The 20,892-nt window shown below is 33.6% G+C and overlaps 1 protein-coding gene across 17 annotated transcripts in view; it reads left to right on the top strand.

The window, feature by feature from the left end:
• SOX5 (SRY-box transcription factor 5) overlaps positions 1-20,892 on the top strand; it is a 1,011,218-nt gene that overhangs the window by 594,396 nt on the left and 395,930 nt on the right. Inside the window, exons 1-2 of one of the 17 annotated variants that reach the window (XM_032284177.1) lie at positions 5,645-6,576; positions 7,304-7,401. The exons of 12 other annotated variants lie outside the window; for them this stretch is intronic. In XM_032284177.1, the coding sequence (XP_032140068.1) occupies positions 6,445-6,576; positions 7,304-7,401 (230 nt within the window). In that variant the 5' untranslated portion in view covers positions 5,645-6,444. 4 more of the 17 variants (XM_032284186.1, XM_032284158.1, XM_032284167.1 and 1 more) reach the window with 4 other exon arrangements.

Consider the following 20,892-nt stretch of genomic DNA (forward strand, 5'->3'; position numbering starts at 1 on the left):
GTGTGTGCCTGTAAGCCCACCTACACAGGAGGCTGAGGCAGGAGAATCACTTGAACCCAGGAGGTGGAGGTTGCAGTGAGCGGACATCACACCACTGCACATCAGCCTAGATGACAGAGTGAGACTCTGTTTTCCCCACCCTTTTAAAGACCATGCTATTCATAAGGAAGGAGTAGTAGAGGCTCCCTTAGAGCAGTGGTCCCCAACCATTTTAGCACCATGGACCTGTTTCATGAAAGACAATTTTTCCATGGGGGTAGGAGGGGTTTGGTGGGGTGGGGGTATGACATTGGGATTAAATGGTTCCACCTCAGATCATCAGGCATTAGATTCTCATAAGGAACATGCAACCTAGATCCCTCACATGCACAGTACACATTAAGATTTGCGTTCCTATGAGAATCTAATGCTGCCTCTGGTATGACTGGCTCTGATTCAGGTGGTAATGCCCGCTACTCACCTCCTGCTGTGTGGCCTGGTTCATAACAGACCATGGACCAGTACTGGCCTCAGGTTTGGGACCCCTGCCTTACAGCACAGGTTTCCTAAGCTTCAGCTTAGCCATAATTTCTTCCACTGTACTGTTCCAGATACAAGTAGACTGAATATTTGTTAATAGGTAACATTCTCATTTACTATGAATAAGATTTGTCATTCGCTTAGTGTACAAGCAAAGGAGAATATGGAGAATAGGCAAATGTTGTCAACTTAAAAATGAAAGAACTTTTTCAAACATTTTCATTCTTTCCTCAGTTTTAACTCTCATTTCTTATCTGATTAGTTAATATGTGAAATGTATACATTTGTGGTGGGAAAACCTCTCTGAATTATGTGTGCTAAAATATTATGTAGACATTACCTAACAAGAATGTTACACAACAAAACTACATTGTAGCAATATAATGATGCCACTTTTTACTTTGCTGCTACCACTAGGTAAAATGTCATTGCAGTATGTTTCCTGAATTACTTTCCAGGTTGAAAAATTACAATGCAGAAAGCTTGCTGGCCAAGAGCACTTTTATTCATATAGTCCCATTTGAATGACTTTTCTTCTTATGGGTTATGTGAATTTTTTTTTTACTCAAACCTGATTTTTACCATGAGAGTGATTGATTTATGTCATTTTCATCCTTACAAATGAATAAACCATTAGACATCACCACATATCACAAGGAGAGATGATAGTGTAGAGAGTAAAAAAAAAAATTAAAAAACATAAATTCAGTATTCTTATTTTTCTAATTGACAACCTTTGCCTGAAATAATGGATTCTTTCTATAAGACAGAAATTCCATTGTAAAGTAGTTGCCTAGGGACCAGAAAATTGGCCCCTGGGTTTTACCTGAGCTTATAAAAATTGTAAACATATTAGGCAAGAAAATCTGTTTTAGAAACCATTCTGAAAAATAGAGCCAAATTGCATGAAGAGTGATACTAGTTCTGATGATTGTTATCACTAAAAATGAGATAAGAATGCTATTCTTCTCTGTTTTAATTGTGTGAATGAACTTTTTTTTTATTTGTGAAAATGGGACAGTCATTGCTCAGCCTAACTTTGTCCAAAATTTGGCCATTCAGTTACCATAGAAACATACTTATGAAGCACTTTCCTGTACACTCTGTACTTGATTGCCATTATGCTGTATTTGAGATGAACTGAAACTCACTGCCTTTAAAAACTATGGAGGAAATATGGTATATTAATGATTCTGATGTTCTCCAGCTCTGCACTTAGTAGTTCTGGGACTTCCTCATTTGTAATTGGGATAAGTCTACATATCTCATATAGTTGTTTTGACTATTAAATGAGATAGTATCTTTTATTATGTATCATATAGATAGAAAGTCCTCATATAATGAAAGCTTATATTTTAAAATTATTTCAAGTTATTCTGAATAAGAAGATAAATCATAAGATCAAACAATGAAAGCAATTACTGGAAATGACATCATTTCTTTGAGAGAAGTATGAAACTAGAGTTTCTAAGGTGCAGGTGTTTCTGAAGAACACTGTTTCTTCAAATATACAATCTGAGAACAATTCATCTGTATATTCTAACCAACTGACAATAGAAAGAGTATTAAGTTAGGAAAACCTTGAATTTGTAGGCTATCGTGTCCCAATTCCGTGACATACATATATTATAGGGAACTGAATTTTAGGTTTTTAAAAAAGAAGATAGCCTATAGAATGCCTAAGATTTTTTGAACAGGTTCAATATTACAGGACTCTAGTCTAAGAGTTGTAAGCTACATGTGATAAGTCAATAGTGAGCTCACCAAGCATCTGGTGAATGACTCACAGATGTACCTTGGTTGGAAGTTTCTTTCTTTCTTTCTTTCTTTCTATTTTTTTTTTTGAAAGAGGGAGTGGTTTTTTTTAAATTTTTTGTGACAAATAACAGCACAGACAAAAGGCATTTTCTTAATGCCCATTGTGTCGTCTTAAGGCAATAAAATGTTAGTGTTGTCTGACACGGATATGCTTTGAATTCATTGTGATTATAATATTAAGAGTTTTATTTCTCAAAATAAGTCTTCCAAATTCTATGTGAAAACTAGCTTGATGGTAGAAATATATATCAAATATTAAAGTGTAGTTTGCACTTATGACCGCATATTTTTATTTCAGATATTAAAATAGAAGATATTTACCAATTCTAATCTAAAATAGAGGAATGAAAATATATCCTTTTAAAATGAGGACAAAAATAGTAGAAATGCATGCTGAAAACTATACCTGAAAAGGGGTTACATTTAGAAATAACTTGTGTATGATTTTAAAAGTTCTTGATAGTCTCTTTGAGAATTTTCCAGCAGTGTTTTCTAGCATATCTTATATTCCTTAGCCTGCGTGAGTCTCCTTTTTATATCTGCAATGGAAACAACATGAGCTCAAAAGCATACTTTTTCATGTTCATTCCATCTTCCATAATACTGCTGTAACAGTGTCAAAAAGACTCATTCAGTGTATAACTTTTATTGGGTTTCTATTGTACTTTGTGCTTTGATCATCTTTGAAGACATATTTGTATTTATCTGTGCTTGTAAATTATACCTATATTACTTAACATTTTATGTATTATTCAGTTAAGTTCTTATCACTATTTTTTGTTCATTTGCTTTTTTATTTTTGTTTTAATTTTTCTCACTACATCTGCCTCAGAAGGCTTGGCTACTAAAAAATTGCTTTGAAATTTGGTTATGTATATATAGATATATAAATAGATACACACATACACACATACATACATAGAATTTTTAATGTATATATAATTTGGTTTTATATCTATAATTAGAATGGTTATAAAATTTTATGTATATAACTTGGTTATATATATAAGTAAAATAAGAATTGTTATAAATTTTTTTGAATTCTTTTGTTAAAGCCATAGCACTTCACATATTGGTAAGCATTTGATAAATGTTAAGTGAATGCAAAAGTGTGTCTCAACCAAGATATATTTTGAAACCTTAGCAAACATTACATTGGGGTATCAGTTCTGATGTAAAGAGTATCTGTAGTCAATTGAATATCTTAAGCTTTTCAGATAATTGAAAAATAATTTAGGTTTAATATATGTGCTAGTCATAAACATATTTAATATTTAAACATTTAACACAAAATTAAGATAATTTAACAGTATTTTAATATTAAATATTGTATTGGTTGGATCATTTTGATCACTTAATAAAATAACCAAAACATTTTGGACCAGTCTTTCCTTTTGCTGATATTCTAAAATCTGGCAGAAATACTAATTTTCAATATAGGATTCAAATGAAGGAACACTTTTATGGCTTAGGGAGGTACATTTTAAAATATTTATTCAATTAGACCATCACATACAGTATTAGCTTAATGACAGTGAGCTTTTATAAATTTTATTTTTTATAACAATTACCTGAAACTCTTTCGGGTCACTTAAAATATGTGGCACCTTTTTGGGATTTCATCTAGCTGTAAATTCTGGAGAATCAATTTATTCTGTATTATATCACAAGTGAAGTAGATAGAAGTGGCATCAAGTAACAAATGGGCTACTAACCAATTGAATGACTTTAAATTCTGTTTGCCCAAATTGAACAGTGGGAAAATTAGGGAAATACATACCTACCCCTTTCTACACTGTGTAAGATCCATGAGCTATTTTATGTGAACAAAATTCCTTATGATCTTAGAGTTCCATTAGTTCAAATTATCATTAGGATGATCATTATTATGTTTGGCAAATTTTCTGTCTAGTTCCTTTTCTGTTGCAACTCCTTCAGCATAGATGATTGTGCAAGAAATAATTTGTTTTTGAATGGCTTCAGTAACGTTTGCAGAATATATTGAAATCAAAAAACTAACTTTCAAACCATTTAACGTTTTCTTATATGTTCTTTGTGTTTATTTGGCATATGTACACGTATACATATATTAAGTGCCAATAAAATCAAAATCAAAGACGGGAGATTCTAATATGAGTATCTTTTCTTTATACTATAGTTGGCCTCAAACACTCATACTCTGTGTCTTACCTGCTCTGGTGACCTTCTAGATTAGAGTTTCAGAGAAACAAACAGAGGTAGTAGCTGTAACAAGACAGCAGCTGGGACCATACGGATCTCAGCATCCTGCCTTATGGCCATTATCTTTGTTTCTATCTTTATGCTGCCACTATGTCTCCTTCTTGTGCTCTCCCTGCGTCCTCTCCTCCCTACCTCCTCCTCTTCCTGACTCCAGCTCCCATGGCTCCCTGTAACTCACCCATCCTCCTTCTTCATTTTTTTTCTCTATTGATACAAGATAAGCAAGATTTTTCCTAATTAGGAACAAATTTTTAAATATTTTTAAAAGTGTATATAGCTGTGCAGCTGCTATACCCTGATTCCCATAACCACCATTAACAATTGAAGAAAAATAAAATTTTTGTATACATTATCAATTAGAGTATATTAGATCATAGGTCCCTTAAGGGCTGAAGAAACAGATATTTAAAATAAATGCAACAATTTTTTCATTTTTCTACGTAGGAGTAGGTTGTTGCTGTAACAAAAAATAATTTGAGACTAACAACAAGAAAGAATAGTGAGTAATATTCTTCCCCTCTTCCCCAACTGCTGAAAGTGAAAATCATGTCAGCATCAAGTCATTTTTGCCACATCCCTTGTTAACAGCTTTTTCAGGGTGGGTCATAGTTCTATGTTTTTGTTAGTGTCTTAACTCCATAGTGACATGCTTAAATCTTATTCCACATTGATTTTTGTGGGGTGTGTGTGTGTGTGTGTGTGTGTGTATATATATATATATATATATATATATGTGTGTGTGTATATTTTTAGAATACTCCTGATAGATTTAAATATTAAGTTATTACCAACTTGTCCAAAAATGTATTAGCTTTGAATGAAGAATAAATTCACTAATATGGGAGTTAATAATTGTTTTTTTTTCTCTTTGGAATATGTGTATGATGTATCATTGTGAATGTCTAAAAAAGTAAACTTACTGTCTGCCTGTCTCCAGGAAAAAAAGTGGGACCTAATCAAACTGCCTTGGGGTCAACCCTTGTGGTTTTAAAGGCCCTTAATGTTGTCCAGCTGCAAAATAAAAGGAATTGGGAGGGGAAGTTGGAAGGAGTGGAGGGGGTTGGGGGGGGAGGAATGTGTGGAAAAGAACAGGGAGTCTGGCTTTTATTTTTTTTTTTTTTAAGTGAGTTCAGTGCCAGCCTGGACATTGGCTGTACAGACTATTGAGCCATTGTCTGCTCCATTTCCAGAATAGCCCCCAGTTAATCACTTTGGCTTTGAAGGGAATTTCCTCGTGGAATTCTCCACAGAAAATCTAATCAACTGACCTGCCCTCCCAACAATGGAAGGCTTTTTTTCCCTCTCTTTCCCTTATTGGGGCGGGCTCTGTAATGTAGCCTTTTGTGCAGAATGAACCCTCCCAGTAGGAGTGGAGAGCGTGTGTGAGTGACTGAGTGTATGTGTGTGTGTGTGCATGTGTGTGTGAAGAATGCACACTATCTCATGTTGGTGAGTGTATGCTTACTCCCTGACCAGATGCTGCGGTGTGCGGGGCAGCCACCATCTCTGCATGCGTGTCTGTGTAAGTGTCTCTCTCTGTGTGTGTATGTGCCTCTGTCATTTCATGTCAAAGGTACATTACCTGATTACCTTTCTCGCCTGCCAGATTTTTATCTAGATAATTGGAACTGCTATGGAGGCTGTGCCTTGCCAGCCAGCTTAGGATCTGTAGAGCCATAGTTTGTCCACCTTGTTATCTGTGTCTGCCTGGGCAGAGGAAATTAAAGAGATCCACAGCCAGGGGAGCGCTTCCTACTCCTGACCTCCCCCGCGATCCCAAACAGGACAGTTTGTTAGTCCCATCTTTTTGTATTTATGTTTTGATTTGGTTTGGGGTTTTCGTTCGCATGTGTGTGTTATTTTGGCATGTGGATACCTATTCCCCTCCACATCGCACATCGTGTTTTATGGAGTTTGGAGCTGAGGAAACTTTGGTTGGGTTGCCAGGACGTTCGCACCACTTTGCGGAAAGCACGAGCTAACAGTGAGATCGACAGAGTGAGTGACAAGTTGTTTACAGGTTTCCTTGAAGGGGCCTCTGCTATATTTCAATCTGTCAAAGTTGCTTTTCTTCCCTCAGAACAATGCCCGATTGTTGTGAGTGTGTGAGTGTGTGTGTATGTATGTGTGTGCGTGTGTTTCCGTGTGTGAACGGAGAGAGCCTAGAAAAGGGTGAGAAGGAATAACAATTCTTTGTGTAAAAATGCTATTACTAACATTTAAATTTTTTGCGTAGTTAATAAATGCAATTTAATCGGGCTTCTGTTATATAGACTTGGTATTTAATCAGTAGCAAATACGTTTTACAAAATCCTACTGTTATGTGTGTGTGTGTGTGTGTGTGTGTGTGTGTGTTGTGTGTGTGTGAGTTTTATGATTTAGAAGAGAGAGTATGGGAGACGTGTTAAATGAGTTGACTTCTCACATTCGGTGATGTCTAGAAGAGAGAATTAAAAGGAAAGGACAGGCACCCTGAGGTTGTCTAGAGCCTTGCAGCCTGAGCGTGTAGCTCCGTGGAGGGGGGAGCAGCCAGACCCCGCTGCTGGAAGTGCACTACCCCTTTAAGAGACTGGTCAAGGAGTCCTAGGAGAGGGAGAGGAGGGGAAGGGGGGGGAGAGAGAGAGAGAGAGAAAGAGAGAGAGGGGGAGAGAGAGAGAGAAGGAGGGAGGGGGGAAGAGAGAGAGAGAAAATCAATTGGTTTAGAAGGTTTGGACTCACTTGACAGGTTCAGTTGGAGACGATCATAGGTGGCTGCTGTGACAAAGGGAAATTGTGCTTTTCCAGCATGCTTACTGACCCTGATTTACCTCAGGAGTTTGAAAGGTGAGTACAGTTTTTTCCCCCTAATATATTGAAGTACAACTCTCCCGTTTTACAGTAGTCTCTGAATCATTGGAAGATGCTCCCCCAAAACGTGTTTGTTAAGAGAAGCTTTTAGCTAGAGCTTCTGCAATCTTGTTAGCTGATTTTTTGTTGTGGTTGCCCGGACCAAATTGAACTGATTTGCAAAGTCTCCGAGAGATTTCTGCTAATGTTTTTAGGTTACGTCCTGTAACAGCAAATTAAATGAACCTTAAGCATCTCTCTCTCTCCCCCAACTCGCTGCTTCTTTCTTTCTCATTCACTCTCTTACTTTCTTCCTTCATTGATTGTTTTCTCCCCACCTTTTAAAAATGCTTTTGTGCAAAATGTTACCATTTTCAGCATCTCTGTCTCATGTAATAGCTAGGGTGACAGAAGGGTTTAGTGGTGCTTTAAACCGAGGCTATAAGTTCCTATTTGATCCTTCCGTAAAACTTTGGAAGCTGCTCAGTAAAGCACATGACCTTTTGTTGATATAAGAGAGTGTTTTTTTTTTTTTTTCCCTAGCAAAGAAAATTTAACATCAATGCTATGTTAGTAGAATACTCCGTAAGTGTCAAAAATAGGGGGGAAAGGGGGTAAATGGGGCTGTTCTCTTTATAAGTTTTAGTGACCACTTTTTGTGTTTAGCTGTCTTAACTGAATTTTAATTTACTGTATTTTCCTCTTTTGCTATGATGGGAATAGTGTATTTGTAATTAAGTTGCTCCTAGAGAAATATCTGCAACATCCTTTTATTTGATGTTGTTGCAAGTAAAGCAGGGCTTTGAAAGAATTTTAGCCCTCTTAATGTTCCTATAAGTACACATTGCAATTTTTAAATTTGAGTTCTTATCCCAGCATAAGTTCATTTTTTTGAACTATAAATAGAATTTTGTTTGCCATTAAAAAGAATTCAAACTTTGTATTCTGTATGGTGCATTAAAAAAAAAAAGCTAAAAAAAGCCAGGATGCATGATACCCAGGCTTTTTTTCATTTTCATGAAAGCTACCTTCTGTATAAACATTTGTTGTATCTGACTATGCAATGCAAGCTAGGTGCTAGACCAGCTGGTTAAAAATATGCTAAGTCAAGCTGTTCATCGCTCAAACGACTGAATTTGATATGAAAAGACGAAAAAAGAAAGGACAAAGATTAAAACATTCTAGAAGTGAAGCAATGGAAGAAAAAAAGAGTATTGAGGATAAAGTAACGCTTGAATGTGGTCACGTATTAGAGAAGCCAGTATCAAATCAGGGAAGAAAGTAAAATAGCCAACATATATACTTCAATGCTGTCATCTTTCTTTGATTTTTTTCTGCTTTTTTAAAATTAAAGTGCATCTTTACTAGATAATTCCAGTGACTGTTTGAGCTTTCTTAACACTTTTGAATTAAAATTTTCAGTCTATATATTAACTCTTTAATTAGTTAGTTTTTATTTGCAAAGATAGCCTTACTTCATAGGTAAATGTTGAAGTTATTCATCGTGGAACATACCATATATTTCCTAATGTGGCAATTTGCTAATTTAACACAGCTAAATTTTCTAGCATGCACAGAGTAGCACTTAAATGACAATATTCTTTAATTCTAATTATACTTTTTGCAAATACAACTCTGAGACTGATTTGTAAGCCTGTTAACAGATTGTACTTATAAAAAGGTAGTTACATATTAACAGGCTGTAGCCTATTTCTCTATATAGGCAAGCTTCCTGCTGTGAACTTTATTTGTATTTTTTCAATTATCTCTTTTTAAACCAAACTTTTCCCTTTCCTATTCTGATGCTCAAATCTGTTAACATCTTTTTTCTTCCTGGTAGGAATTTCATTTTTTTGTCACCCAGAGGCGTGCTTTTCTAACTAGCTAATTAAATAAGCAAGTCATAATCAATAGAGTTGCTAGTATGACTATCACATTTAGAAATATTAGTCACTGAAATAATTCTGAAAAATGTCATATAATATAACATTCCTTAATAATTTCCCCTGTGGTGGTAATTGGTAATACATACAAAGATCTCAGCAAATCATTACTATTTGTTTACATTGAATTTGTACGGGTGAGTGTCTCTATAGGCACCCATGCATGATAGAGTATATCATGTAGACACAATATTGAATATTTATATTCTCCAAAGGAGGTATTTACAATGTAACTACACTATCAAATGTAATTAGATTTTTTTTTTTTTTGCCTTTTCAACTGTTTGCAACTTTCATTAATAAATAGGTCATTTCTATTGACTGTTAGTTTTTATTCTGTTGGGTCCCTTGCTAAAGATGAATTTTCCACCCAGACTTAGAAATCGAAAAGACAACTTCTAATTTTCTTTATGATACAGAGAACTTTGATCTAGAGGACATAATAAGTTGCTTGGGGTGCATGTACTGTAAAAGTTTTATGTGATAATTTTTACTAATTTCATTGGTAGAACCTTGTCCATCTTTTATTCTTTCCAGCCTGTAGACTATTTGAACTTTTAGGAATATTCAAAACTTAAATATCAGGATCAAAATTTGGGTTTAGATTTCTATATGTCTATATTATCATCCATAGAAATGAACGTGGTCAGTACTGTCAGACTAATAAACAGTTGTTAAATAGTTAAGAAGTAGTAACAATTTCATTGTCTGTTAAAAATATGCAGGTGGTAATACAGATAGAGCAGTGATTCTGAACAGTAAAAAACTTGAAATACATTTATTTTCAAGCATCCCTGTGATAAGTTGATTATGATTACTGAAAAACACACTTCCTAGGTGGGAAGTAAATGAGCATATACGTTCTAAAAAATTATTTGCAAGGGAAGTCTTCTACATCCTACTGTTTAGAGGAAACGTAGCTGACACCATGGTCTAAATGGGAGTAAATAGCATCATTAGAATGAATGCTCAAACTCTCCCCAAATTTATAAAAGAAGTCAATGAATTTATATATTTAACTGAAAGTAAATAATGACAAATTGTGGCTTAAGGTTTTCCTTTGAAAATGTCACCTTCTTTTGGATATTCTAAGGATGAAAAGAAAATATTTGCCTTAAATGTCAATATTAGTTTGTTCGTGATAAGATAGCCATTTTTGATATTTTCTCAATAATATTTAATTCTGCTTCTTTCCTTTTTATTTATATCTGTCCTCTTTGGTTGTAATTTAATAGTTTTGTCTCTAAGCTATTTGTTACAGTTTCTAATTGCTTTATGTTAGAAACTTAAATAGCAAGTGTAAAATGATTGCTTCAGAAGACAGTTCTGATAATGTCTAGAAAGGAGAAAAAAAGTTGGGATTGAAAGTAATGGAATTATGCAAATTAAGTTGTTCGTATCACCTATTTGATTGCTTCTCCCAAATTGGTACAGACAACAGGCAGCAGATTTTCTAGATGTTGAAAGGAACACTACAATAGTAAAACCTTCTGCAATAAAATTTAACTTATTTACTTCATATTTCCATCAAATTTATTTCTGGTCATACTGACTAAATCAATATATATATTTTTTCTTATTAGCAAACTTGTCAGCTTTTTTCTGAAGAAAGAAATATACATCAGGTGCTGTTACAAACTAATTCATAAAATTCCCATGAAAAGCTACTACTAGAGGTTTGCAAAAAAACTACTCTCTGATATTAATGGTACTTTAATTACCTAAAGTTTGACCATAGTAAAGAAGTATTTATTACGCAGACAGATATATTTTGCTTAATTAAAATCTTTAAAAAAAAAAAAATTGTGCTTGTGAGTGATAAGTACATTCAGGTTAGTAGACACACTGTAGGTGTGAATCACAGAAAAGTTACATTCTGTCACCTAATGGCAACTGTAAACCTATAAGTTTGATATTATGTTTTCAAGATGTTCTAATCGCCTCAAATAATTTTATTTATTTTTTATTTACTACTACTTTGTAGAGGAGATGGTATCTACAACTGAGTATAGATTTTAATTACCATGTCAATAATTTGCAAGCTAACTGAGCTAAGACATTGGTTTGGAATGCAGCTTGCATAAGGCAATTCATAAACCACATTTCTATCACACTCATGCTGGAATATTGTCCTGAAGGCTTGGCAGGAGACCTGACTGATTACCAAGAACAATTAAGGGTTAAATGTCAGGTGACATTGTGAACCGCTCAGTTTTTAGCAGGTTTGATAGACATAGAAATGTGCAAATATTATGATTACTTCACATATTGGTGTGTTCTTATCTTATGTTTCTCAAATATAATAAGTACATGTTAAAGTACTTACCTGTACTTAGGGAGCTTTTGGCAAAAATCTGTATGTGCATCATACATGCGAGGCAAATAATAAGACCTGTTCTGATTCTTTAGCACATTAGCCCTCCACAGAGTTGGAAACTATTTCATATGGATTATACTCATAATGAATTTAGAAAACAAAATTACATTCATGGGTAAAGGCTGATTTTTATTGTCTGCTTTCTTTCCACTATCAATTCTTCAGCAACCTAATGAGTACATTGTATAATGCAGATGTGCATTATGTAGGCTGAATACTTCCCTTTTTATAGATAAGCTAAATAAGTTTAACAGATGAATTTTGTTTTCTTTCATAATTTGTTACTCAATTTTTATTTCAATGAGGTTATCCAACAGCCTGGGAAAGAAACTAATCTAAGTTTTTCTCTTGTGCTAACTCACGTATGGTTACAATATGCCAGGTCTCTGATTCAGATGATGGCAGTAAAATAAAAAGATTTTCAAAGATTTAGCAAAAGCATGAAATATCTCCTTCCTAATGGAAAATTTTCTTGAATAATAAATGGACAAAAACATAAAATCTTCCTTACTTCCTTCACTCTCTCCTCCCTTCATTCCCTCTTTCCTTCTCTTTCATTGATTGATAGCATTGTCGTTTGTATTAAATGTAAAATTTGATTGCTATGTAGATAAACAAGATCAAGTTGTTAGTATCAACTATTTTATTGCTAGAGAGTGAAAAAATTTAAATTTGACATGCTTTAGGAGAATGCCACATTTTCCTTCATTATGATCAGGAACTGATAGTAGTTCAGGAGAAGACCTTTTTATTCTTTCTGACTTCTATGTTTTCTCCTGCAGTTTGGAAGCTGTTATTTCTTTCCTTTAGTGTTATCTATTCTTTTCTTTACTTACTGACTGAGAGTTCATACACCTTCTATGGAGATATTGTGGCATATGGTTTTGCTTGTCCAATGGGGGGTGTTGCATTTCTCCACATTCAGTATCCTTTTCCCTTGGAGCCTGAGAGTAAAACCTCAGCAGTACTCCCTCCCTTTGCCAGCCTGAGGAGTCAGAGACTCAAAGTTGTTCCCAGCTCTTGCGCCTTCATTGTAGAGCTGCATTCTGCTCAGTGGGCTGCCGAGAAGGACCAGACCGAAACAAGATTTAGAAGAATTCTGGTGAGAACTGTTTATAGGGATATGGTATTTTAAAAGAATGTAGTAAACAAACAGAATTGTGGCATAAACAAAGATAATTAGCATAAACAATGTCGTTTTAGGACAGGTGGTTTAAAAAAACAAACAAAACAAAAAACCCAAATATGAACCCAATTTGAATGCTGCCAGTTTGGAACCACTGAACCTTAATCTGTACTTCATGAGAATTACCCAGGTTTGTTGATAAACTTGTTAACATGCATTTTTTTGTTTCTTTTGTATCGTTTTCCGGTCATTATGCCCTTTTGTCACCCAGCTTGAAAGTAATTAATCTATTACAAGGTGGTTTAAGGAGTTTTTGCCCATAAAACATGACAGAAGGAAAATTTAAAACAAAAGCTTGTAGATGTTCATAGACATTTGAAGTCAGTGTCAAACCTTAAAGCAATTCAAACCTGAACTCGGCTCATTGTATTTCAAACCTCTCTTTCTTTTATCTAAGTAACATTTTACTCAGTTGGCTCTTTAGTGTTAATACATTTACTTTTGTCTTGCCTTAAAATTCAGAGATGTTTTGCTGTGGCTAAATCAGCATTTTTGTGTTACGTGTTTCTAACTGTTGCTTATTTCTTATTATTTTTCTCTCTAACTTAGTGAAGGTGGTACAGCAGCGTATAAATGTATCTGATGATCATGCAATATGAGGATGCTAGTTATTATGAACCACATTATCTAAACCTACTATGCCGTCATGATGAATTTTTATCTGGAGACATTTAGGTTTATTACTAAATGACGTGTTTTCTTAATGCCTTGTACTGAAATGTTTTGACTTACATGAAATGTGGAGTGTGGTGGACAGAAAGCTGTTTATTTTTCTTGCATTAAGGATCAAAGTTCTTTATTGAAGTTAAAGAGATTTTTTTTTCTCCTCACTTTCTCATGGACAATGGGGAGCAGGAATTCAAAGTGGGTATCTCTGGTATTCTGTGGCCCTTCTCTTTGCTGAAATGAAAGCATTTGTGAATGAGTTTTGGTTTCTTGGAGTTCTAAAATGTGTGTAAACTAGTAAACCATGTCTCATTCATGTGCTATGGAGATTTCTCGTACTTCAGGGACAAAAATAATTTGGCTACTAACGAATTAGGGCTACCTGCCAGTGCCAACACATAGTGTAGGTAAGAGGAACACTATAAAGAAAAGCTGCTGGCAGCAAATCCGTTGAAACTTTCATATGTAACAGCGTTTCTATTTCTGCTCTTCACATCTTTGAAAGAAAGTGTGTTTTAGAAAAGAAAATGTTAAAAAACAGAAGATATGATCTTTCTTAAAAATGTATGTGTAGCTCTACTTTAATATTTCTCATTGTGGAGATGCATAGGCTTTCATTATGTTGTATGCACTCTTGGTTCCCCTACCTTTCCCAATCATTTTTGTTACATTGAAGCCTAAGGATCAGATGCACTGAAAGTAAGTGTAACATGAAGAAATGAAATTCACTGCACAGAGCCAAAAAAAAAAAAAAAAGCCTCAGAACCTTATACAAATTTGATATTGGCGGTTTAAGGGAGTTAGATCAATTGGGACACTGAGCAGCAATTTCATAAAGGATGTGTCCTCTCATTTAGGGCTTCAGGAACATTTTTGAGAAAAGAAAGGAAAGAGTTAACCTGTGTTGCCTGTTTGTTAATTTCTTAATATAGGAGTAAAAGAAGAGATAGACCCAAATTGTGTTTTTTGGCATATTTTTAATCAAAATTTATTTCAGAATGTAGTCGGTGTTTACATTAGTACTGAGTTTGCCTTTGTTTTTTGTTTTTATATTAAGTACGATGGAAATACCAGGGAGGTAGGTTATTTGAACTCTGGTTGTGAAACTTTTACATAAGATCTTTGATGTATCATTTTAAACTGTTTTATATTTATCTAATAAAAGAGCATCCTAATGAAAAAGAAAGACAACATTGAAAATGAGAAGTATTCCTTAACATAAGAGAATACAAGATGAAAAACTAATACTTTATTATATTATTAATTTTTCAGTCACAATTAATATAGATTGCTTGAAAAAGTTGTAAAACACTTTTATTCTAATTGCAGAGTTAAAGTATTATTTGTTTGCCTAAAATTCTTCCTTTGGTTATTTGACCTGGGCCAGCGTTTGTTGGGCAATGGTTTTCAAAGTCCAAAGACTTTTTTTTTTTTCACCTCTTTCCCTGATGCCCCTTTGTCTTTTTTTTTTTATTAGCTAGTGAGTTTCATAATATGTTTGAAAAGAGGTTGCAGGGGATGTCATATATAATTCAGGTTAATATTTCCTTCCTTTTTTCTTATCTGTACTCTAAGATATGTTGAAGATTCGTTAGGATAATATATAGTATTCTCATTGTTTAGTGTAGAACGGAATGACCAGGTGCTCAAACTATTCAATTTATTATGCATTCACTAATTCTACTTTGACCTTGGATGAATAACTGAATATGCAATATCAGATTCAGATTCTTTGTCATCTATAATACAGCATTATCAGGATGTAAAGAAAACTTTTATGTAATAGTCAAAATACCAATAGTCAGACAGAACACCTAGGGATGGAAAAAGAGAGATAACTTTAATGCTATTCCTGAGAGTAGAACTTCTGTTTTCCTCCCATTCTAAACATAACTAGAATTTGGGAAACAGAGGAAAAGGTATTGTTTTTAGGACCCTAGGGATTATGAGATATAATTATTTAGAGTGTAATTATTTCTAAAAATGTTAGCATTACTGGAGAAATAAAAGGATTCTAATTTGACCTATGAAGAGTTTAAGAGCATTCAATGCTTTAAAAGCATTCTTCTGGAGAAATAAAAGCGTATTCAGAAGATCCTGATAGCAATTTAAAGAATCAAAGTGATGGGGCAGAATATTTAGACTTTTATAAATAAATTAAGAGATAACTGGAAGTCACTAACAGTTATGTGAAGGATTATTTTAGGGAATGTAATAGTTATATGTAAATGCACATGCAAAAGTTAGAAAGCCAGGAGAAACTTTTTCATTTATAGGGCAGTTGATCTCTTGAATGAATCCTGCCAAATTCTAATGAAGCTGCAGTTTGGGGCAAAAAATCTTGAAAGGAAGGAATATTTCATGGAAATACAAACAAGGTTTGTTTCCGTTTTCTTGTTTGCAGCACAGTATCCTGTGGCATGTGCTACAGGGACATATAATAGTATTACAGCTTGAAAAAAATTGAAGGTTGTATTGTGGTGCATTTTAATGGAAAATTTGAACTGGAGATGTTGGGTGAATCAAGGTATACTTGAGTAATGTTTGGGAATATTTGAGATTTTAGATTGAGTTAATAAGGAAGTTGAGTGTTAAAGGTTTAAAGCATACCTATCGAGTGTGTGTGTGTGTGTGTGCGTGTGTGTAGTACGACTTATCTCCTCTATAAATAAAATGATTTCCTCTTTTAGGTTAAGATTTATACTTGCCAGTATCTTCACTGATTTTTTTGGGTGGGGGGTGGGAATGTAACAGTACAAAGCACTATCAACTAGATGTTAAGATCTCAAGTTTTAGCTCTTCTTTACAAACTGAGACGTCTTTGGCTCTTAGTGTATGCATCTGTAAAATTAGGAGATGGGATGAATAATTTCTAAAATGGGTTATCTCTAAAATTTTATTACTTTGAACTACATATTTAATGTCCCCAGCTCCTAACTGTAATGGTCAGAATGTTTGCACTTTTGCAGCTATTTGGAGGTTATCTCTATGATCAGCCTTTACATGTAGAATCACTTCAGTTTACCTGTCAATTAGGTATCATTATACAGGAAAAAGCAACCATAGTGCACCTTAGGAATTTTTAATCTAAATATTATGTATAATTCTTATTTTGGATTAAGTGCCCAAGTTTGCTCTGAGCTATTTGAAGTGTTTCAAAAGATAAGATTCACATTCTGTGTTCCCCAAACTCTCAGACATCAGATCGCCATGCTAACAATTACAAATATTGTAAAAGATAAATTACATAGGGTTTAATGAACAAGATACTATGGGGAAATATGAAAAGCATAAGAGTGGCAGTTTAGGTCAGAGAGCAAATGTCTATTTATGAGGATAAAAGAAAAGAAAAAATATGAAGCTTCTGCAGAAGAGCATTAGTACAGCATAGGGGCTTGGACAGTATACATCTTTACATGAATAAATAAAATATTGGTCTGGAAAGTAGCAAGATCAACTAAGATTACAAACATGTAGTCCAAAGAAAAATTTTGAGTGTTTCTCAAAATAAATAACTATTAGCATTACCAGGCCGGTCAATTTGATATGCATTATATTATGCTTGCTAGTTGGCAATTTCAAGAAAAGAAATGTTAAACCCTACAAAGCAAGGGAGTAGAGCAAAAAGCAATGAAGTGTGCATTAAAAGAGCCATATCGAGAGGACAAGCTTCATATATTGTTAATATATTTGGCAGGTCGCATGCTATTTTTTTTTTTTTTAATGCACTGTTGGGAAAACATTGTAGTCGTACCATCAGGAACATACATGTCTAAGGTCCTTCCGCATTGTCTCTACTTAGAAAATATGTCAGTGGTATCATGAAATCTCTGTAAAAATTAGTTCATATTTAAAATATAGATTCATGTATTTGAGATAACAGGGATTTGCTGTGTTAAAATTAATTTTTTTGCAGAATAATTATGATGTAGAATTTTTTTATTTGATTCCTGCCACTTTTAATTTAGGCATGAAGAATGGGTATTATTCTCTTTTTCTCCCTCTATAGATATAAATGTTGAAAAAAGAACGAAAGAAAGAAAATAACCTCACTGAACCGGCACTACATTTAGAACTAGGACCAAAGAGAAATGTGCAAATATCCTACTGTTAAACCAGAAAGAAAATCTGGAAATCATCCAGTTGGGCAACTTACTGCTAATATATTTTATAGTCCAGCATTTAGTTATATACAAAGTTGGCATATGTTTCTAGAGTTTCTAAATCAAGAATTAGAACTTTGTGATGTTTAAGTCACTTACGTCGTTTGGGTTTCAGCCATGCATCTATGAATGGACTTAAAAATAAGTATAAAATTATTTATCTCCCAATGCAAATGAGCCAGCTTAAACTTATAAAAATTTGTAAAAATATTTGGATATGTCTGAATGCAAGCCACTGAATTCAGATTTTTAAAACTAGGTTTAATTTTTGGCAAATGTAAAATGATCAGGACTTTAATAAAAATGGTTTTTATAACATACTAGTCAGATAGCTATAAATTATTTCAGCATATAAAATAACACATAGAAGAAACTGTTTTACTTATATTTTAGTTCTGTAGTTAATGTAAGTGTTTCAAAGGTACTTATGATTATTGATTCCAGGTAACTTGTACTTAAATAGCAGCATTGCAACTATAGTTTCTTCTAACTGCTTACCACTAATAATTAAATATTCTAAAAACACATCTCCTGTCATTTTATATATAGGATATCTGATGCACTAATAGTTGTTTTTGTAAGTATCATTATGTTAAGTATTTGAGTAACAAATTTGCTGATTTAACATAGTTCTGTGCTTTAAGATATACAAATTAAAGTTCACTTATTTTTGCATAATCATGAGAATTAATCATTTTATAGAATAAATGATTGAACAACTAAAAACAGTGATGTTTTCTGTTAATCTAAGGTGACACACATACCATTTCTTTTTAAAGTATTATTTGTACAAGCATTTTGAAAACTAGAAAACACTGAATAACTTAAAGATACAATTATGTATATAAATCCAGTACATTATAGATTTTCATAGTGAAAGCAACATAAGAGGTTTTTCCTTAGCTACATATTCTTTGGACTGTAGGTTAAGCTTGAATAAATACATAGATTTCTTTTCATGGGGAGCTCTATAACAAGCAAACCAAATCACCCAAGAAACAGAACTCTTATTTTTGATAAAAAATTGTTTTCACTAATATAATCTGTTGAAAGCCAGAAGCCATCCAAAGTGCTGATACCAATTTAAGAAGATGATCTTTTGCCTTAATTATACATCTGGGAAATATTAGCTGAACATTTTGTGGAGAACAGTGAATACCTTAGTTGCCAGTTGTCTAAAATGCTGCTAATGATCGACATAGTGCCAGTGTTTTGATGGCTAAAACCTAGGCTGAATATGAATACAAAGAACACAGTTGGGGGAAAAAAAGCACACATTTTATACAAAACAGATTTCAACCATCTGCTTGGCACTTAAGGTTGTGACTATAGGCAATATATGAAAGAGACCACTGTCTGTCCACGTTAAGAATGGTATCACTTTTATTGGTACCTTAGAAAAACCAGAGAGTTTTGAATGCTATGTATAACCAATGATTTTCTTCAGCTAAATAATGCAGACAAGGGCCTCAGCCAAAATTTTGTTCCCTCCATAATCTCTTCTATGTCAGTCTTCTTATCCTAGCAAAATAGGTTTCACTAATAAAGTAGGTCTTAGTGCTGTACCTCACAATATTAAATGACCAGACAACACTAAGCAAGTGGCCCTTAGGATGAGAACCTCAGATGGTTATGAGATAAAGTACTGTTTGCTTTAGGAGTAGGTTCTGTTCCTGAGTATGTTGCCTGAATACTATGGTGCATGTCAAATTAGGATGGAGGTTAATGGGCCAGAAGCACCTCTAAATTTAATGCCTTCCCGTTTGTTCTGAATTTATAGTATTAAATCAGAGCAGTACTGTTTCATCACTAGTTCAGTCAAGGAAATTATGCTATGGATAGGAAATTATAGGCAAAATCTAATTTTTTACCCATTTCCTTTACCTAAAAGTGAGGGACAAATCCCCAAATGCTCAATAGAAGAGCATTGGTAAATAGCATATATTAGATGCTTTTACATTTGTAGACCAGTTGATTATAGACTATTCCTTAGCATTATAGTAGGCTCTTATAGACTGTTCCTTAGCATTATAGTAGGCAAAAAATATATTTTTGATTAATAATTTGACCTATTGCATCATCTTTAGCTGAGATGTATTTTGTATTTTTAAACATTAGGTAAATCATGCTATTGTAATATATTAGCTTCTTGATTTGTCAAGGTTGTATATGTAGGTTGTATGAATTGAAAAATACATATTGAGACCTTTTTAGCTCTTGATGAACAAGTATGTGATTTAGGAAATTATAAAGAAATGCTCTCAGAGCATTATATGTGTTCCTTTCCTATATGATAGCCATTACCCATATCATTATTGAGCATTTGAAATATGACTAATCTGAGCTAAGATGTGCTGTAAATATAAAATAAGCACTGAATTTCAGAGACAGGTTGAAAAAAGAATGTAAAATATCTTACTAAGTTTTAAAATGTCTATTATATGTTGAAATGATATTAGGATATATTGGCAAAAATAAAATATATATCAAAATTATTTTCAGCTCTTTTTAACAACTTTTTAAATATGGCTACTAGAAAATTTAAAAATTACATGTGTGCCTCATATTTGTGGCTCTCATATTTCTATTGGATGGTGCTGCTTTATACCTTCCTGTGGATGGAAGGAAATCAAAACTTCTATCTTTATCTAGATTCTAGTAATTTGTAGCTCAGTAGGGTAGCAAAGAGTTAGAAAGACTTAGGTTTTTATTAACTGTCTTTATTCTTAACTTTCTTCTACAACAAGGTGGAATTTTGTTACTTTTTTAAAAGCTTCAGTAGTTAACACTGACATTCACAGATATGCATATATACCTCATGAATAGTGTCACTTTCTTCAAACTTCCGTAGAGTTACAATGGCAAGGAAGATGTTTCCTTAGGGATTATATAGGTTAGAGATTATATGTTTGAAATGGACAATTAAGTTTACTTTTTTGAAGTGACACTATGTGTATCTTTAATTTTACTACTGAGTTTTAAAGAAGTTTGTGGAAGGGTAGGAATACCTTCAGCTTTTGTATCCCAGCTGATACTACACACAGTTTCTTAAATTGACCCACAAGATGTGATCCAAACTTTCTCTTTATACATATGGAGATACACTTATAGAGATAGATATAAAGATAGAGCTAACATTCAGTATGTACTTAT

This window comes from Sapajus apella, unplaced genomic scaffold (assembly GCF_009761245.1).
Source record: "Sapajus apella isolate SASKATOON/1434 unplaced genomic scaffold, GSC_monkey_1.0 scaffold2, whole genome shotgun sequence".
In the NCBI taxonomy this organism is placed as follows: domain Eukaryota; kingdom Metazoa; phylum Chordata; class Mammalia; order Primates; family Cebidae; genus Sapajus; species Sapajus apella.